This window comes from Zeus faber, assembly GCF_960531495.2.
Source record: "Zeus faber genome assembly, chromosome: 2".
NCBI lineage: Eukaryota > Metazoa > Chordata > Actinopteri > Zeiformes > Zeidae > Zeus > Zeus faber.
This window is the reverse complement of record NC_137189.1, coordinates 49,782,674-49,800,963: the sequence shown is the minus strand read 5'-3', so window position 1 is coordinate 49,800,963 and position 18,290 is coordinate 49,782,674. Positions and strand designations below refer to the sequence as shown.

The 18,290-nt window shown below is 45.9% G+C and overlaps 1 protein-coding gene across 1 annotated transcript in view; it reads right to left on the bottom strand.

The window, feature by feature from the left end:
- Positions 1 to 1,680: 1,680 nt before the first annotated feature.
- Positions 1,681 to 18,290, bottom strand: part of mdn1 (midasin AAA ATPase 1) — a gene marked incomplete at its 5' end in the record, with an annotated part of 79,840 nt that continues 63,230 nt past the window's right edge. Inside the window, 23 exons of the mRNA XM_080019069.1 lie at positions 1,681 to 1,875; positions 3,119 to 3,261; positions 3,464 to 3,530; positions 4,850 to 4,964; positions 5,559 to 5,632; positions 5,995 to 6,169; positions 6,676 to 6,791; positions 7,048 to 7,137; positions 7,408 to 7,571; positions 7,652 to 7,816; positions 8,974 to 9,175; positions 9,736 to 9,837; positions 10,041 to 10,202; positions 10,840 to 11,153; positions 11,268 to 11,403; positions 11,745 to 11,873; positions 12,717 to 12,889; positions 13,808 to 13,955; positions 14,045 to 14,182; positions 15,741 to 15,902; positions 16,563 to 16,778; positions 17,354 to 17,475; positions 17,707 to 17,933. Coding sequence (XP_079875195.1) covers positions 1,690 to 1,875; positions 3,119 to 3,261; positions 3,464 to 3,530; positions 4,850 to 4,964; positions 5,559 to 5,632; positions 5,995 to 6,169; positions 6,676 to 6,791; positions 7,048 to 7,137; positions 7,408 to 7,571; positions 7,652 to 7,816; positions 8,974 to 9,175; positions 9,736 to 9,837; positions 10,041 to 10,202; positions 10,840 to 11,153; positions 11,268 to 11,403; positions 11,745 to 11,873; positions 12,717 to 12,889; positions 13,808 to 13,955; positions 14,045 to 14,182; positions 15,741 to 15,902; positions 16,563 to 16,778; positions 17,354 to 17,475; positions 17,707 to 17,933 — 3,526 coding nt within the window. The 3' untranslated portion in view covers positions 1,681 to 1,689. The remainder of the gene's footprint in view (positions 1,876 to 3,118; positions 3,262 to 3,463; positions 3,531 to 4,849; positions 4,965 to 5,558; positions 5,633 to 5,994; positions 6,170 to 6,675; positions 6,792 to 7,047; positions 7,138 to 7,407; positions 7,572 to 7,651; positions 7,817 to 8,973; positions 9,176 to 9,735; positions 9,838 to 10,040; positions 10,203 to 10,839; positions 11,154 to 11,267; positions 11,404 to 11,744; positions 11,874 to 12,716; positions 12,890 to 13,807; positions 13,956 to 14,044; positions 14,183 to 15,740; positions 15,903 to 16,562; positions 16,779 to 17,353; positions 17,476 to 17,706; positions 17,934 to 18,290) is intronic.

Genomic DNA, 18,290 nt, shown 5'->3' with positions numbered 1-18,290 from the left:
GAGGAGAGAACCGGATGTTGAGAAGGCAGGGGAAGTGACGCCCCCTGCTGGACAGGAGGCGTCACGACTGACGTCACACAGACGTCAGTCGTGTTGTTTGCGGATGTAAACAATAATAATAATAATAATAATAATATACATTATCTTTAGAGGATGATATTAAAATTGCAAGATTAAAGGCAGTGTAATTCGAGAATACACTGCATTTAGGGGATAAAGTCGGGATCTTGAGGGGGAAAAATGGAAACGTCGAGATTAAAATGTAGACGCCACTGCGAGATTGAAATCGAAATTACGATAAGAAACGAAATGTTCAAAAATAAAAAATACAAATATAAAAAATAAAAACCGAAAGTCTTTATTTTCGAGTGAGTAATGACTTGAAGGGGGCAGGACCGTGACGTCACAGACTGCTGCAGCACGGCCCTGAAAAGACACAAACCTGCATTTGGGGGGAATAACGTGGAAACGACCGAGTGAAATCCATTCTGGTGTGGGGTCTCCCCTCAGGGATGACCCGGAATAGCACAGACTTTATCCACGGCTCAAACATCAAGAACAAGCAGCATCAGCAGAATCACACAGGTATACTTTATTTTATTTTATTCTAAAAAGACGAACGGACAAGTGGAGAGCGATGGCGCTGGCGGGACTCGGCTCCACCGCACCTGCGAAGGGGACGAACGGAGGAGTCCGGAACGGCGTGCGGTGCCACGGCCCCACGCGTGCTCAACACTAGTTTGGCGCTGCCGCGGCGTCGGATCAGCCCTTCCACGGCAACGGCCTGCCGAGCAGGCCCGGGAGGCCCCCGGTGACCGTGCAAACTGCTTTTGTCGGAGCCGGGCGAGGCCACCAACCACACGGATACAACGGAAGACGCCTCCTGACAAACACACGTGACCCCGAAAAACACAAACACCTTGGGTGAGAGATCGCCTCCTCAAAACCCCCAATCTACAGCTGGAACACACACACACACACACACACACACACACACACACACACACACACACACACACACACACACACACACACACACACACACACACACACACACACACACACACACACACACACACACACACAGTCTGTAAAACCAGTTCAATGGGAACATGTGTGGGCGTGTCGGTGCGATGCGTGGCCCCCTCCCGCTGCAAGGCACATGTATTTCCTCTTCCTTTGCTAGTTTGGAGCGGACATGCTACGGCGGCGGCGCCGTGAAGGGGCTGGATGTAAAAACGGTTCGGGCGGAGGCGCGACATCCACGGCGTTCCCGGAGGAGGGAAAAAAAAAAAAGAAAAAAAAAGTAATAATAAATGAAAAGAGGTATTTTACCGAGCCTTCACTCGGGCTTTTCACACGCGAGGGAATCACATTTAGGTTTTTTTGTTTTTTTTTTCGTTTTGTGGTCAGTGTCTTCAGAGACGTGCAGGTTTTGTTGACGATGGAAGAAACGTCCGGAAAAGTTCCCCCGACGACAGAAGGCGCCAAACGCTTGCTATCAAACTCTACAGAGTCCAAAACCAGAGTGAAAATAACTAAATAAAGGCACATGTACAGCGGCAAAATCCGTCTTTTTCTCTGGGTCCACGTTTCATTATTATTACTGTTTGTTCCGTTGTGCGGTTGGTCGGCCCCTCCCCCCACCCCAGCCCCCCTCTCTTAAAAAAACGATGGCTTCCGATTGGTCTACAGGTCCGTGGCGGTGACCAGCTCGAACCACTGGCGCAGGGCGTCGCTCAGCGTCTCGGGCAGAGCGTTGACGTCGCGCAGGATGACGTAGAAGGGGAAGGGGAACTCCTCCATGTAGGAGCGGATCTCCGGAAGCTCCCCGGGGCCCTTGAAGACCGGCACCTTGATGTCCAGGATGGAGTCCTGCGGGGGGGGGGGGGGGGGGGGGGGGGCAGTCCAATGGGGCAAACCATTAACACTTCAATGCTTCTTGGTTACTTAGGAAATGATATTGAAAAAAACGTGTTCCAGACATGGAAAGTCATGGAATTAGATGTTTTTTCTGCCTTAATCCTGGAATATCATGGCATTTGTGATTGTCAATAATTCTATTATTATTATTATTTTCTAATTATGCGGTTTAGGTGTTTGTCAGTCGTATGATAAATGGCTTTTACAGGACACTAGTAACTGTCTATGACAATATGAAACAGGTAATTAAAGTAAGTTCTCTCTTATAAAGGGAACCTTTTATAAAAAACAAAAAACAAAAAAAACAAAACAAAACACTTTTTCAGTGCTTGTTCAAATACATGTGGGTCTCTGATGGGTCGACTAACACACAAACTGTGAAAGTAGAAATAACTGTCAGCTGGTTTTTGGTTTCAGTTTTTCTGCCTCTGTCAGAGAACATCCAACCGGCTGTTCAGATGTGACTGCAGAGCCTCCGTCACGGCGAGGCCCCTGAGAATTACACCCGCCCCCATCAGAGTGACTCCACCCACAGCTGGAAATATAACAAAAGCGGAATTAAAAGAAGAATTAATACCGACTGTCTGTGACAAGAGATATGTAAGTATTCAAATAAAATATTGTGCTGTGTGTTTATTTATTTATAGGTTGAGTGAAGACCGAGGGGCGCGATCCACTGTGTGGTTCTACCTTTATTGTAAATGTATTTATTTATTTACTTATTTCTATTTTCTGACATCCACTAATTGAATAAAACAAAAAATCCCGGTATGCGTCGTCCCGGTCCCGTGTTCCCCACCGGCTTGAAGCACGGCAAAGCTAACTTTTAAATGAGGCCTCGTAGATTAATATGAGTGAAGACTAAACCACGGAAGCCAAAAGTAAAGCTCAAACCCCATTGGCTCACGGAACCAGGGGCACCGGGAGGGAGGCGTCACCCACTGAAACAGCCGTCGAAAACAGGATGGACTTAGAGGCATGTTAGAATGGTTAGAATGCATCATCTGAGTGGTACTTTCAGGAAAAAAAAGAAATTTAAAAAGTTGTTGCACATGGAATTGGGTCATGAAAAGTCACGTTTCTGACCTTTCTATGGGTTCACAATTCCAAAATGTCCCCCTTGTTATTACAGTGGGAATCTTGTGTAAAGTTAATTTTTTCATCTGATTTATTAACTTAATAAATAAAACCTCACCCTGGAGTTTGGGTTGTCGAGAACCACGAAGATGACGAAGACGTTGGCACTGCGAGCGGCCTGGACGGCGGCCGCCACGCGCTCCTTCCCCTCCAGGAAGAGACCGCGCCCGTCCGACACGATGAGCAGCAGCTGGGCCGTTTCTGAGCAGAGGTCAGAGGGGCAGACATTTTGGAATGATAACGGTTATGAGGAAAAATGTCTGAAGAGCTTTTAACTTTTAGCTTTTAACTTTTCATCTCCAAACATGCCCATCGTGTTTCTGTGCTGATGTTCCAGAACTTTTCCTGGTTTTTATCTCACACAAACAACATAAACAAACAAAACAAAGGTCGCGCAGCGTACCTGTGTGCGTGGCTCCTGCCGTCTGCTGCCGCGCTGCCACAAACATTTTGGCCGAAGTTTCCAAAAACTGACAAAGAAAAACAAAACAAAAACGTTTGTTTCAACTGAGAAAAACTGGGATTGGCACAATCCCGTCAAACATCCCAGATATTTTTCATTAAAATATCTATTTTAATTGAAATAGGTATTTTAGGTCTATTTAAAATAGCATCTAGAGATAAATAGAAGACTTCTTAAACTAAATGAACATGGGTTCAAACACAACTTAAAGGCACAGTGTGTAGAACTTGCAGAACGGACTCGGCAGAAATGGAATATAATATTAATAACTATGTTTTATGGAACTGGACCTGACTCAGTGTTGGTCAGTTGAATCAGATTCAGCTGTTCAATGTGAATATTCGCCAATTCAGCGCCAAGAGGGAACGATTTGGGTGCATTCTGCACCCCCGTCTCCCTCTACAACGGTACTAACGGTACTGCGCACGTCCAAACAGCGTTTTTATCTGAGATGCAGGTTATCACCCGTCTACTGACGGAATGAAACATGCGGGTATGGAGAGAACCGTGCGTAACGGGGACACTTTCTCTGTGAACTCTCTCCCCCGATCGCCCCCTCTCCATGCGTTTCGCTCAGAAAAGAATCCTAAGGAGTCTACGAGTCGTGCCCCGTTCCTCCGTGCCCCGCCCCCACACTGTTTTTATTTGTTTCATTTGGAGGAACGGGGCAGGGAGAGCCGGGTTCCATTCACACATATGATATATTTATGATTCCTTATTGAAATGTCATCCCCGTGGATTTAGTCGGCTTCAGTGGGTTTTATACGGTTATTGTAATGCACACTGACTGAAAACAAAAACAAACAAAAACAATTAAAAACGACTGCGCGACTTGAAGAATCTCAGTCGACTGACTTGTTTCCGACGGTTGATTCAACTCGTCCGCTTTCAGGGGGAAGCTCTGATGTTTTAATTGGTATATAGTCCCATGAAAATAAGAATGGTCTCTTCGCTACCTCAGGATGAGACGTTTATATCTACATAGGGGGCTGGTACGCTTCACGGAGGCCGCCATGTTGCACCGCCATGTTACTACAGTAGCCCAGAAGGGACAAACCAAGCACTGGCTCTAGAGAGGGCCTTTCACGTTTTTCATGGCCGTCTCTTCCACGTTGCGCCGCCATGGGAAGGGGGGTTCAGTTGGTTGTGATGTGCAACCTCACTGCGAGATGCCGCTACAGTCTACACCTCTCAGGAGAACATTCCAGGCTGCATTTAATTGTAAAAATAATACTTCATATATTGATGAAGTATCTCCAACCAAATTCAATGTTTCAAGGTTTTCTTTTTTTCAACTAAACCCTGGAAGCTCCAGGCTGAACAGACCTGTGCGATCCTGGTCTTCTTCTGCTGGAACTGGCAGAGCCTCAGGATCCGAGCTCCGGACTCGTCGTTGAACTGCTGCTGGAACGGGTGGAGCAGCTGCACCGTCTCCCCGAAGCTGAGGAGACAAAAACAGTCACGTCAGGGCGTGGCCCGGATGCAGGCGCTGCTAGACAGACGTTCACAACCTTTACTTGATCCCCGGCCACTGGAATGTCACGCAGGACATGCATCTAAGAGCACATTATTTTAACACCCCTCTCATGATTCATCACGGTGGTGGTGCATTACAAATGTTTGAAAGATATAAAAACCTTTAAAATCTTTGTGTTGCTAAATTATTTGGTGGAGCCGCTTGCAGTACCCTCAGAGACCACTGGGGGAGTGTCGCGTGTTCCCACCTGGACAGACTTTCCAATGACCCACAGACTCCACACATGTATTTTATTTTCCTTTTTCAGTTCTCAAATCCTCGTGTTTTTTCGAATAATAATTTTAATAATTCTATATTTTACTTTCGTTTTTATAGGGAAATTCCCTGGTAAGTGCACAAAGATTTATTGTTCTCAATTTGTTTTATCTCCATTAATCATTTCTATCATCCGTCCCAGTGAAATATATCAACTAACTCATCAGTAAATAACAGCAAACTCAGTAGCTGTATCAATATTTACATATAAATATAGACATATAGATATTTATATAGATGTACCTGCAGACGGACACCTGTCCCACCTCCAGCAGCGTGAGAGCGTTGGTGATCACAGACAGAGACTCAAACGCCAACTGTAACACAGACCAGAATTCATTAAAGAAACATTCATAAAACCAGAGAACTACTGATATAACTGCTTTTATCCCGAAGACATTCTTACTTTCATTATATTTCCTTGATAAAATGTGTGATAGAATAAGGGCGATGGAGAAATAAACTCCAGACAGATAGGTGTGGAAGACATAATTGAAGCTCATTTTAAAGTACTTTTTAAATCCAGGCTCATCTTTTCGACTGTTTCCACTGAATAATCTGCCTGTTTTCAAACTGAGACTCTCCCTTTTCATCTCATGTTCATCATGGTTTTTTGTATTTCTGTGCTCGCCCTAAAAGCCCACCCATGCCCCCCCGTGACGCAGGTGGAGCAGCGGACCTGCTTGGAGTGGTTGTCCACCATGCTGGAGGAGTCGTCCACCGCCAGGCAGATCTGGTACTCCCTCTTGCTGGGCTTGGTTCTCCGCAGCCAGATCTTGTCCTTGCGGAACTGGCTGGCGATGTAGGGAATGACCTTCCTCATGTTGAGACGCTTCCCGGTGCGGTAGTCCCCCCTGCAAGGGAAAGGAGCGTGAGAGCCGCACGCCCCGGTCAATGCCACTCAATAAAACAGAAGATCTGGAGCCAAAATCAATTCAGTTTCATGAAACTGTTCCATTCAGTGGGTTTCGGCTCCGCCCGGAATCAAAGTCAAGTCTTTCTGAGGAATTTTGTGAATTTTGACATAAGGATTTGTGGCTTCTACTCTACTCTACTGCTGCTCTACTCCAGAGGGATCTATTGAGGGAATTCACCAACAACACATCAATTCTTTAATTCCTCATAATAAAGACATTTATATGATGCAAATCTCATCCATTGTTTGATTTTTATCAGTTTTTTTAAATTCCATGTCATTGTCTAATAATGACACCGTGTAAGTTAAAACAGCTGGCGGCAGATGGGGGGAAAACACCATGTGTGAACTCGGTGTGGATAATAATATTTTGAGGGAAACAGCGTGATAGGAGTGGACTCCTTCCTCAGTTTGTTTTCACAGACGTCAACACCTGGCGCTGACCTGAGCTTGGCTGCCTGCGTGGGCTCCAGGATGAGGCGGAGCTGCTCACAGAGCTGCTGGGACAGAGCCGAGGTCAGAGACTGGTACTGGAGCCACATGGCAGCGGCAGCACTCTCCTGGAGGAGGAAGAGGAGGAGGAGGAGACAAAGTATATCAAGTAGAGAAACAACACAGTCACAATCACATCCAAGACACCACTGGAACAATTCAAATTGGACATCGAGTCTTGGAAATGTTTAATCGACTTTGTATTTCTGATAATAAGAGTCTTCTTGTTCCATTGACTTCCACCCAGTCCTAGGTTTCCTGCAGCAGCACCTAGTGGCCGTCAGCTGAACTGCAGCTTAAAAAAAACCTCCACACAGTGCTTACCTCCTCCCTCGCTCCTGGAGCCTGTTTCTGCCACGCCTCCAGCTGGAGCTCCATCTCCCTCCGGATCTCCTCTGGATCCTGGACGGGCTTCTGGAGGGAGACAGAGGGAGGGAGACAGACGGAGAGAAGGAGACAGAGGGAGGGAGACAGACGGAGAGAAGGAGACAGGGAGGGAGAGAGGGAGGGAGACAGAGGGAGGGACAAGGAGGGAGACGGGGGTGGGGGGGGGGGGGGGGTGGGGGACAGACAGACAGACAGACAGACAGACACTTGTAAAATGAAAACCCACTGACCATTCTTTACCTAAATGATGGCTAATCAGCAGTTCCCTGAGACGTGTGTTGTTGTTGGAGTGTGTACCTGTGTGGCGTCCAGCAGCAGGTCCGGCAGCGTATGGATGGTGGACTCTGTGGTCCTGTCGGGTCGCTCCTCATCCTGCCGGCGCTGCCCGTCTTTCCTCTTCTCCTCCTCCTCATCCTCGCCTTCTCGCCGCCTCTGCGTCTCCATCTCTCCACCGTCCGGTCCTGGAGCCGGAGGACAAGCAGTGAGTGCGCCGCGCCCTGAATACCTAGAATACTACAACGCCCCGGTGCCGGTGCCGCACCTCTGTCGGAGGACTTGGCGGAGTCCAGCTGCTCCGGCTTCAGCTCCTGGTCGTCGGCGGCTCGCAGCTGCTCGTCCTCCGCCTCCGTATCCATGGCGACGTCCTCGTCCTCGTCCTGGCTCTGCTGAGGCTCGGCCGGTTTCTGCTGGTCGGCGCTGGCGACGTCTGGAAAGCCACAGGGGAACGCGCCGCTCGTCACCAGAATGACGGCACCATCTTCCCGCTTCGTCTTCCCCCAGAAAGGGGGAAGACGAAGCTTAAACTTTATTTAAAAACTTTTAGAACTCAAAAATATAGATCAGAAAAAATAAACCTGCGACCTACGGTTACCCGAACCCACTTTTCCGCGTGGCTCCACGGAGACATTCACGTGTATGTTGGCTGAAGCATAATCCCGGCGTTAGTAAACATTTCTTTTGGCCTGATATTGTGCACGTATTGACACTTAGAACAATGAAAACCAAATAGTTTATCTCGTATCCTTCATGTCTTACTACAGTCGTTACTGTGTGTGGAACCAGCCTGAACACTTTCTATATTCTGACCCTCCCTGCGTCTGCCTGATTCCAACAATAATAACCTTCGCACTTCTCTGCTGGTGTCACTGGTTGTTATTAAACGATTTGCTGGGGCGGGTGCTGTGGCTGCGGTGCATTGGGCTGGGAGTGTTCTTGCGGTCGCGGGGCGTCGGCACGGCGCGTGGGTTGCTGCGAGGCCTTTATTCTATTCTATTCAATTCTAACCTCATACTCCAGAACTATCTGGGACTGCACACGCATGCACGCACGCGCACACACACACACACTCCTGATTACGTCCATAACTTTCACCAGCAGAGGCCGCATGCAGTTATTATTGTTCTAATTTTCTCGCCGTCTTGGAGAAGTGATGACTATTAGTTGTTTGTACGTCAAGGCTTGGTAAGATGGTGCTCCGGAGCCGAGGGCCGGCGGCGGCGGCCACGGAGACCACAGAAGCCGTGCTCTCGTCGCCCCGCAGGTCGTCCAAGCAGCAGAGTTATCGCAAGCAGCTCTTGATGATTATTAAAGAGGCTTTGCGGGTTGAGAGTTTGAACCCCACTTACAGATTCACTGCCTTTGATGCGATGGAAAACAAGTACCCTGTGTCGTGCCAAGCCTGCTGGCACCACAGATTAAAAAAACAAAAAACAACAAAAAAAAACAAAAAAAACGATTTGCTGACGATGACCGTGATATTGAGTTCTGACAGCGGCTGACGACGGACTCGGTGGAAGTGGCTTTGAATATCTAAATGTACCAGGTCTCCCAGCGAGCGCTGAGAAGCTCTGCTCTGGTCCTCACCGTAGGTCTGGGCGTCGTAGGCCTCCTCCCCCGGCTTGACGTGCTCGTAGAGCTCCGCCTCCCGCTGCGCCTCACTCCGCCTCCCGTCCGGCTCGCTCTTCTCCCCGGCGCTCTCCGCCGTGCGCAGGCGCTTGTTGACGCGCTCGTTGAGGTCGCCGGTCGAGCGCTCGTTGTCGGCCTTCCCCGGTTTCCTCTTGAAGCTCTGCAGCCGAACGTGGGGAGGAATAAAAGCGAAAACACAAAACGACGACGAGGCCACGTCAGGATTCAAACCGAGGCCGAGGAACGAATCAATAAACAGAGGAGCTGATTATCGGGGCCACGTTCGCGTCACTTCTACAGACTGTTGACAGCAAGTCTCACCAACACACCTCGTATTTTAACAGGTAACAGGTTATATGATATTACACCTGTAAAACAAATCAAATCTGTCAATTTATTGGCGAAAATGCTGGATTCCATCAGTTCCCTCGCTCCGTCATCATACCCACGTTGACATAATCAATCAGTTTGTCAAAATGTTGTCAAATTACAGTTTGTGCACAAGAAACACCTCGTGAAAACGTGCTGCTGTAGCTCCTCTGTGGCACCAACAAGCTCTTGTTCATTACATGAGCGGTTATGTCAAAATATTTTATTTTTTCTTACATTTAACTTTTTTTTTTTTTTTACAAAAAGACGTCCGCGCAGTGATCGTTGGTTTGTTACTTTATATTTTTTATTATTTTATCTTTTTTTTTTTGTTATCTATCTGAATCCCACCTGAGTCTTGCTGTGGCTCTGTCTCTGTGAAGCCATCCTGGCGGTCAGTTTGGACTCGTGTCCTTCAGACTGACGAGCGTCCGCTGCGCCGGTGCCGTGCTCCTAAAAAAAACAAAAAAAAAAAGAGAAAAAACAAAAAGGTCCAAATTATAAATAAAAAAACAAAACAGTGATGAAAAAATAACTAAATACATTTTAATAGCAGAGTTATCCAGAGTCCAATCATAGTTCAAAAATATGTTTTACTGTTCAGACAAAACATTTAAATGTTTGATATAGCCTCAAAGGACGGTGAAATGTGGCACCTCTTTGGCTTGCTCCCTCTCCGACGCCTCCCCTCCCAGCTCCACGGCCGTGTCGCTCTGCACGTTCTCTTCTCCGGTCTGTCCGTCCGTGTTGTGCTCCTTCCTCTCTGCCGACTCCGGCTGCTGCTCCTCCTTACCGGCCTCCTCCGCCTCCTCCTCCTCCTGGGGAGCGAGGGGGAAAACAGGGATTTTAAAAACAGACAGGTGGACAGACAGGTTAGAAGGAAACAGCAGGACATCCGGCGTTGGATGATTTTCTTTCTTTACAGAAGATAAAATAAGATAATTATTAATATTAATAACAATAATAACGAGAGGCAAAGCTGAGATTTGTATAATTCCTGCTCCAGATGTAGTTGATATTGATCAAACTGGAACGACACGACGTCTGAGCCATCCTGGTTCAAACGACACCTCAACCTTTTCTGTGCCGTCTGCCGCTGGCCACAATACCAATAAAAAACAATAAAAAAAGCAACAACAATTGGGATCCAGCCCATTAATATTATTATTAATAATAATATTAATAATAATAATTTAATAACTAGGTCTATTAATCCCTGTGGGGAAGTTCATGTCATTAAAATACAGCGGCAGAAGTTGACAGAACAGTGGAAGCGAAGAAAAATAAAGATGAAATACTGATAATAATGGATAATAATTGATATATGTTAAAGAAAGGTTTAACACGCTCCTGGAATAAACGTATAAAATAAACATTAAAAAACAATAAAAAAATAAAAAACATTGATAGTGTAGTTTTGATAACAATAATAACACACACACACACTAAATGTACCTTGGGATTGTGGCCTTCGTCATTTGGAATCATCTTCTCTTCCTTTTCCACCTCGTGTCCCTCCTTCTCCTCTTCCCCCGCTCCATCCTTCTCCTCCTTCTCCGATGACTCCATCTCCTCCTCCTCTCCCTCCTTCTGCCCCTCCTCTGCCTCGGGCTCCTGGCCGTTCTCCTCCCCTGACTGGTCGGGCTGCTGGTCCATCTCCTCCGTGGACGCCCCTCCATCCTCTCCTCCGTCCTCTCCTCCGTCCTCTCCTCCGTCCTCCTCCTCGTGCAGGCCCGCCGGCTTCTCCTCAATGTCAAACGGGTTTTCTTCTGGACAAACACAAGGGCAGCGAAGTGGTGAAGCTCCCCAAACTGAAGCCAGCGTTTAATCCACACCCATGACATCTCCATTAAAATGTAACGGCAGCGACTGCGTCCTCTCACCGTCTCCACCCTCGTCCTCGCCTCCGCCCTCCTCCTGGTCCAGGTTCAGGTCGTCGGGCAGATCCAGGTCGTCGGGTTCGGGCTTCTTGTCCTGCTTCCCGTAGTACGGGTCCACCTCATTCTCATCAAACTCCCTCTGCAGGACAACACACACACACACACACACACACACACACACACACACACACACACACACACACACACACACACACACACACACACACACACACACACACACACACACAGGGTCACAAGGCTGTGGCGGACCACCCCACCAACAATGGAACCAGCATAGAGGAGCACATGCAGAACGCAAATATATTGAATGGCAAGTGCCAGCTGAATAAAGTACAGACTATAAAATACATATACAATTTTACCAGACGATCTCACGGATTACCACGTTAACATTGTATTGTTTGGTGTGCTGGCCAACGGCATGCAGGTAGCATGGCGTCGTGATGTCATGAAGTCTACCTGGTCTCCTTGTTCATGGATCTCTTCTTTCTCCTCCATCTCTTCGTCTTTGTTCTGGTTTTTCTTCTCGTCTTTACTGGGATCCGCAGCGTCCAGGTTGTCGTCTTTGGCGACAAGTTCAGACTCCGTCTGAGAACGACAAAGTACCTTAGATACTCTTCTACTCTCTAAATCTATTCTTGACATTAGTTGACAATAAATGATGACTGAATATTTTTGACATTAAAATATGTCAACACATGAGATTAGATCTGACTTCATGTGCACTGATTCAGATTCAGACACTTTCAGATGAAATAAACAAATTGTTTATTAACTTGCTGTTTTCTTATCATTTAATCATCACATTAAGTAAAGCTGGGCAATATTGACAAAATTAAATTGAGCAATATTTCTGACAAATACCTCAATGTTAATAATTTGAATTTTTTTAGGATGTGACTATTGGTGTTTCATAATATTTTGAACTGTAATGCTCCTTGAAGACAACATTAAACTAGACCACAAAAATGACGAGAACCAAAACCCCAGACGATGTTTTTAAAGAGTAAAGAAAATTAAATATATTTAATAATATAAAATCATATATTTAAGAATAATAAATTATATATTTGAGAATATTAAATCATATATTGAATAATATTAAATCATATATTGAATAATATTAAATAATATATTGAATAATATTGAATCATATATTGAATATCAAATCATATATTGAATAATATTGAATCATATATTGAATAATATTAAATCATATAGAATAATATTAAATCAAATATTTAAGAATATAAAATCATATATTTAAGAATAATAAATTATATATTTAAGAATATAAAATCATATATTGAATAATATTAAATCATATATTGAATAATATTAAATCATATATTGAATCATATTCAAGAATATTTGAAACTTTCTAGATGTTTTAAGCCTCATGATTCAAGCGGTACCGTCCCACCCACTCACCTGGTCCACGCCTTGACCAGACTCTTCCTCCTTGTCGCTCCCCTCCTGCTCTTCATCGTCCTCATCGTCGCCCCACATCCTCTCATCCAGGGCGTCGGTCTGACCCTCGCCCAGGTCGCCCATCTGTTTATCCAGCTCCTCGTTCTCCTCTTGGTCCGACTCCTCGCCGTCGTCTGGAGTGGAGAGCGGAAGGGGGAAGGTTTAAACACGCTCCACACCGGGAAAGGAGCAGCGGCTGGTGGTTCAGAGTGCCTTTGCTCAAGGGAACTAGGACACACATCAGGTGTTGGAATGGAGAACAGAACATATGAAGCCCCGTTTCCACCACGGGAACCATTAGAACCACTGGAGGCGTAGTCCATACAACTAAAAACGCTGACTGGTCAAATTCAAGCTACATCAAAACCCAAACTACATCAGGCGTGTCGTTGCAACGTACCGACGCCGGGCGGAGCCGTTTTTTTTTTACCTTCTGCACCGACTTTGTGGTGAAGCATTCAGGATGCGTTGAATTGTAGTAGAGAGAGCACGGACGTTGAAAACAACAGCGATTTAAATCAATATTAAAGTTTGATAAAAAAGTTTCATGTCTGAAAAACCACCGATGCCTTTATGAGTTATTGTGAAATATGAAAAATAAAATAAATAAAATAAAATTTCTGTTTATTACTTATTTAAAAATGACAAAACATGTTGATCTTGTTGAGACTCACATTAGGTCCTGTGATCCAACGCTGCATATATTTAAGTTAAACAAGATCTTGGAATTTTTTTTTTTTTTTTTTTTTTTTTTTTTTTTTTTAATGGTTCTATAGTCGTCTGTTATAAAAACATTTAACACAACTGAAATGTGACTGAAGTAACTGAATGTATTTATTCTATGTTCTTTGTATTTAAAAACGGCAGAATAAGCAATAAGCAAATCCAACAGCAGCTGCAGGTTTCTGGTTCAATGTAGGCTCATAAATCCGGCTTCATTCAAATATTTCTGTGTAGTCTTATCTGGTGTTTCTATGGGGAACGGGAACAATGAGGAACAATGAGGCTCCGGCTCCTCCTCCTCCTCCTCCTCCTCCTCCTCCTCCGCCCACCTTGCTCCTGTTCGTCCCCGTCGTGCATTTGGCCGTCAAAGTCCTCCGACATCTCGATGGCGTTGTCCTCTGCCTTGATGTTCCCCTTCTCCTCCTGCTCCTCCCGCTGCTCCTCCTTCTCCTGCCCCTCCTGGGTGGTGTCCTCCACCTGCGGGACGGCAGCCGCGCTGTGACTATGACGCACGCGCCGCCGGAGCTTTTCGCGCGGAAAATGGTGGGAACCGGACGAGGCGTCACCTGATCCTCGTTCTCGATCTTGTCGCTGACGTCTTTGGTTCCTTCTCCTTCTCCGATGCCTCCGCCTTCGTAGTCGTGGAACTCCGTGGCTCCCTCTCCGTCGCCGCCGCCCGTCAGGTCCTGGGGCAGGCAGAAGCCCTGCGGGTGGAGGAGGCATTGGTTTCAAGCATGTGGGAGGAGCTGGGAGGTGGACACCATCAACGGGAGGAAAAAGGTCAAAATCATCAAGTTAAGACATTCATTAAGGTGGAACCCAACCTGATGCAGGTTCGATGTCGCCGTGTTGGAGGGTGTAGGAGGGTGTAGGAGGGTGTAGGAGGGTGTAGGCCTGTTTCAAACTGAACTTTAACCTTTTATCTCAGATTTTATCGCTCTTTTGTTTCTATGCTTTTATTTGTCTTTGGTTAAGCGAAATGCAGGCTTGGTCTTCAGTTAAGCTCTTTAAATCAACTTGTGTCAGAAACGTTGCTGTTGCCTCGGTGTTCAAGACGTGATCAGCATTTCCGAGCTTATGATGGGATGTAGGAAACCCCACAGGGTGTGATTTTTGGCCCAAGGTGTGAGGGACTCATGGTGAATGTTGGTGCCGTGACTGGTTTCCACGGTTGAGGATCGTTGTGTACGATCAGGGGAAAAGCTTTGTATTGGTATTTCTTCAAAAACAGGAAGTAAATGAGGAAAAAAAAAAAAAAAAAGTTAAACTTAATTCGGAAGAAAGGCAACGCAGGTCAGAAGAGTCTGTACGCAGGTTTATTTTATTTTGTGAATTTTGGGTGTCATGATAATAGGAAGGTTAATAATTAACAGTTAAGCCATAATCAGCATTTTGGCCGATTAATACTATCAGTTAAAAACGTTTTTATTAAATGTAAAAAAATTAATAAAAAGATGTGTTTCATGTTAAAAAAAATAAATAGACTATACAAAAAATGTTTTAAATACAATTCATGGGGGCGACACACGTGACATGTCAGGCGACACGCAGCCCCCGGCTGGGTGAGGTCCTTTCCCAAACCCAGAAGTCCCGGCGTGATATATATTCCTAAATATTTATAGTAAACCTATTAAAAGGAAGTAAGGTTGTACGACTGGATTATATATTTAAAGTAATGTGATAGTTTTCCCCAACCTAGTTATGTGCACCCTCTAGCAAAAATGTGATTACTCTATACGTTGAACAAATACTGACTTCCAAATCAAGTACTCAAGCTGTCCCTAACGTCGTCAACGAGTTGGAATATTACCATCATCACAATATGAATTTATTACATTCGTCCATTCTAAATAATACATTTTATTCCAGTCTGATAACGGTTAATGACTAGTTAACCAGGGTCGGCTATCAGTCGGAAAAATTATTCGAAATTACAATCCCTAATAGTGAAATCCAAGACTACATTTACACTTATTTTTACCCTGTTTTTAATTTATTTTGTTCTTTTAATTATTTTATTATTCTACTTTGTGAATACATTTTGCTTTTCTTGCATCGCTTTTAAATTGTCACTATCTGCTGCCTTATTTTAATGTAAAGCACTTTGAGTTCAATGTTGTGTATGAAAGGTGCTATAAAGGTTATTATTATTATTATTAATAATATATGTGGCTCCATCCAAAGGAGATACTGGCTTGTAGGCAGGGACAGTTTGCAGAGGGCTGAGCTGATAGTATGAACGCAGGACGTCAGATCCAGTACCTTGTGAGCCAGCTCGGTGAAGATGCTGGCCAGCACGGTGAGCAGCTTCCCGGTGCTCCTGTGGGCTCCCAGCGACACGGCCACGTAGTAGCGCACCAGGTCCGAGTAAACCCCCAACGTGGGCTCCAGGCGGACCAGCATCCTGCAGGCCCGCGCCAGGTCCTGGACGCACAGAGGAGGGCGGGGCCACGGGTATGTTCAGGCTTTGGAAGGGACTTGGGAGTCCCAATGCAAAACTTCCACGTTGTGGACCAAACTGCACTGATACCATTGGTCACTGAACCATTCTTTAGCATCCAATACCCCAGGAGTTAAAGACCATACCCGTGTGTTTTTGTCAGAGATGAAATTGGTATTGACATTCTGGTCTCAATCTGGGTGAGATGGACAAAAACAACTGAAATACCCCTTTGATCTCTTTTACATCAGGGAGCAAAAACAAAACTGTTTGCGCAGTAAGAATAAATGTCACGTTTTTCTCTTTTTTTTATATTACAAAATTATATTATAATATATATAATATCATAGTATATAATATAATATATATTATAATATATTATTATATAAATACTATTATATATTATTATATATAGTATAATATATATTAGTACTTCTTGTATGAAAGAAGGAAATTGGGAGAAAATAGAAGAACCGTTTAGTAACTGGTGTTGAAATAAACTTATTGGTATCAGTACCAATATTTTCAAAATGCTCTAATCTTGATATCACAGAGAAGGAACACGTTTGTCATTTTAATTAGGGACATATCTAATGTAATGATCATTCCCATCATGTCGGTGTGATGGCGACTGCTCCTCCTACCTGGAGCTCCTGGGTGGAGCAGGAGTCCCTGTAGCTCCGCAGTCGCTCCAGCAGCTGCTCCAGGCAGGAGTTCACCTCCCCCAGGGAGAGGGAGCCCACCTCCGCCGCCAGCTCCTCCTCCAGGAGGCACGTCAGGTGACCCGGCTTCAGCAGGTCCTCCTCCGGCTCTTCCTCCTCCTCCTCCTCCTCCTCCTCAGCCTCCTCCTCTCCGTCGCCCTCTGGGACAGACAGACATACGCAGGATGAAAACAAAAAAACACATTATTTATTATTATTTCACAACTCAGTGGAATACTTCATTCTGATTGGTCAATAGTGGCAGTAGGTGGACTGCTACTTGTTGATAATGAGCGTTGCTACAGGCAACCACTCCACCATTTCCCTTCACTCCGCCTACATGCTTTTTTAACACTAGTTAGTGGTGCCATGTACTGGCACGATATAGAAACTACAAAAAGGAAATTTAATAACAGTAAATAGGTTTGTTTACAGTTAATAGTTTTGAATATCTTGCTACGGTGTTAGCAACCATATTGTGGACTATTTTTCTTAGCGGACGCTCTCAAACTAGACAGACTGGTAAAAAATGATTTCAAATGCAACTTGAGTTCCTACAACGTCCACATACCGCACCCTGTTTGTTTCCAAAGTGTTTGTCGTGCACGCTCAGTGTCATTTAGACCGCGGGAGTTCGCCCTCTGTGCGTTGTTTGCAGGGAGCACCGCTGGGTGGAGAAGCAACACCACCTCCTCACCTGTCCTGCTCTCTCTCTTCGGGTCTTTGTGTCGCGCCGTCTCTTCTCTCCTCTTCACCAGCGTCTGGACGGCGCACAGCATCGTGGTGATGGTTCTCTCCAGACCAGCAGAGAACTCCGAGCTGAACGGCAGCTGCTGCTGCTGCTGCTGTTGCTGGGCTGTGAGGGTGGAGCAAGGACGACGTTAATTCCAAAGCTTCATCGCAGGGAATTGATTTTACGAGATCAACCTCAGAGAATAAAAGAGGAGCTCCACACTCCCAATCCACATCCTACATCTACAGGAAGACACAGGGTTCACACCTGGAGTATTGATATTAATATTGTCTCGACCCGAAGGTCGTTCAAAGTGGAAGTCGTAAAGGGAGTTGACGGCGGAAATATTTTTACCGCTTTGTTGGTGGCCCGGGGAGAGCAGCTGGGTCTTCCAGGCAGTGAACTCCGTGAGCGCGCCCTCCACTTCGCCCCCGAGGTACTGCAGGCTCTGGCTGACAGCCGGCAGACTGTCCGCTCCGCCCACGCACACGGCGGGTGTGAAGAGCTGCTGCAGGGCGCTCATCCGGGACGCCACGGCGCCCAGACGCTCCAGCCCCGAGCAGCAGGTGGAGAAGTGGTGCCTGGAGGAGGAGACAAGGGTTCTGCGCCATGGTTCCTCCAAAAGCACCGGCTTTGGAGGAACCATCGGCTGAGGCCAAACGCTCACACGGTGGTTCAGCAACTGTGGTGCAAATACACCGTAAATCGAACAGCATTAAGGTGTTTAAAAAGTTGTCCTGATGCTTTGTTTGTTTGCTTAATCGCTGCAGAACATCAAGACACTGCCACGCACTTTGTGACGGGGGTGGTAGCTCAGGCGGTAGAGCTGGTGGTCTAGTGATCTAAAGGTTGCTGGTTGGATCCCAGGCTCCTCCTGCTAGCATACTGTAGTGTCCTTGAGCAAGACACTTAACCCCTAATTGCTCCTGATGGCTGCG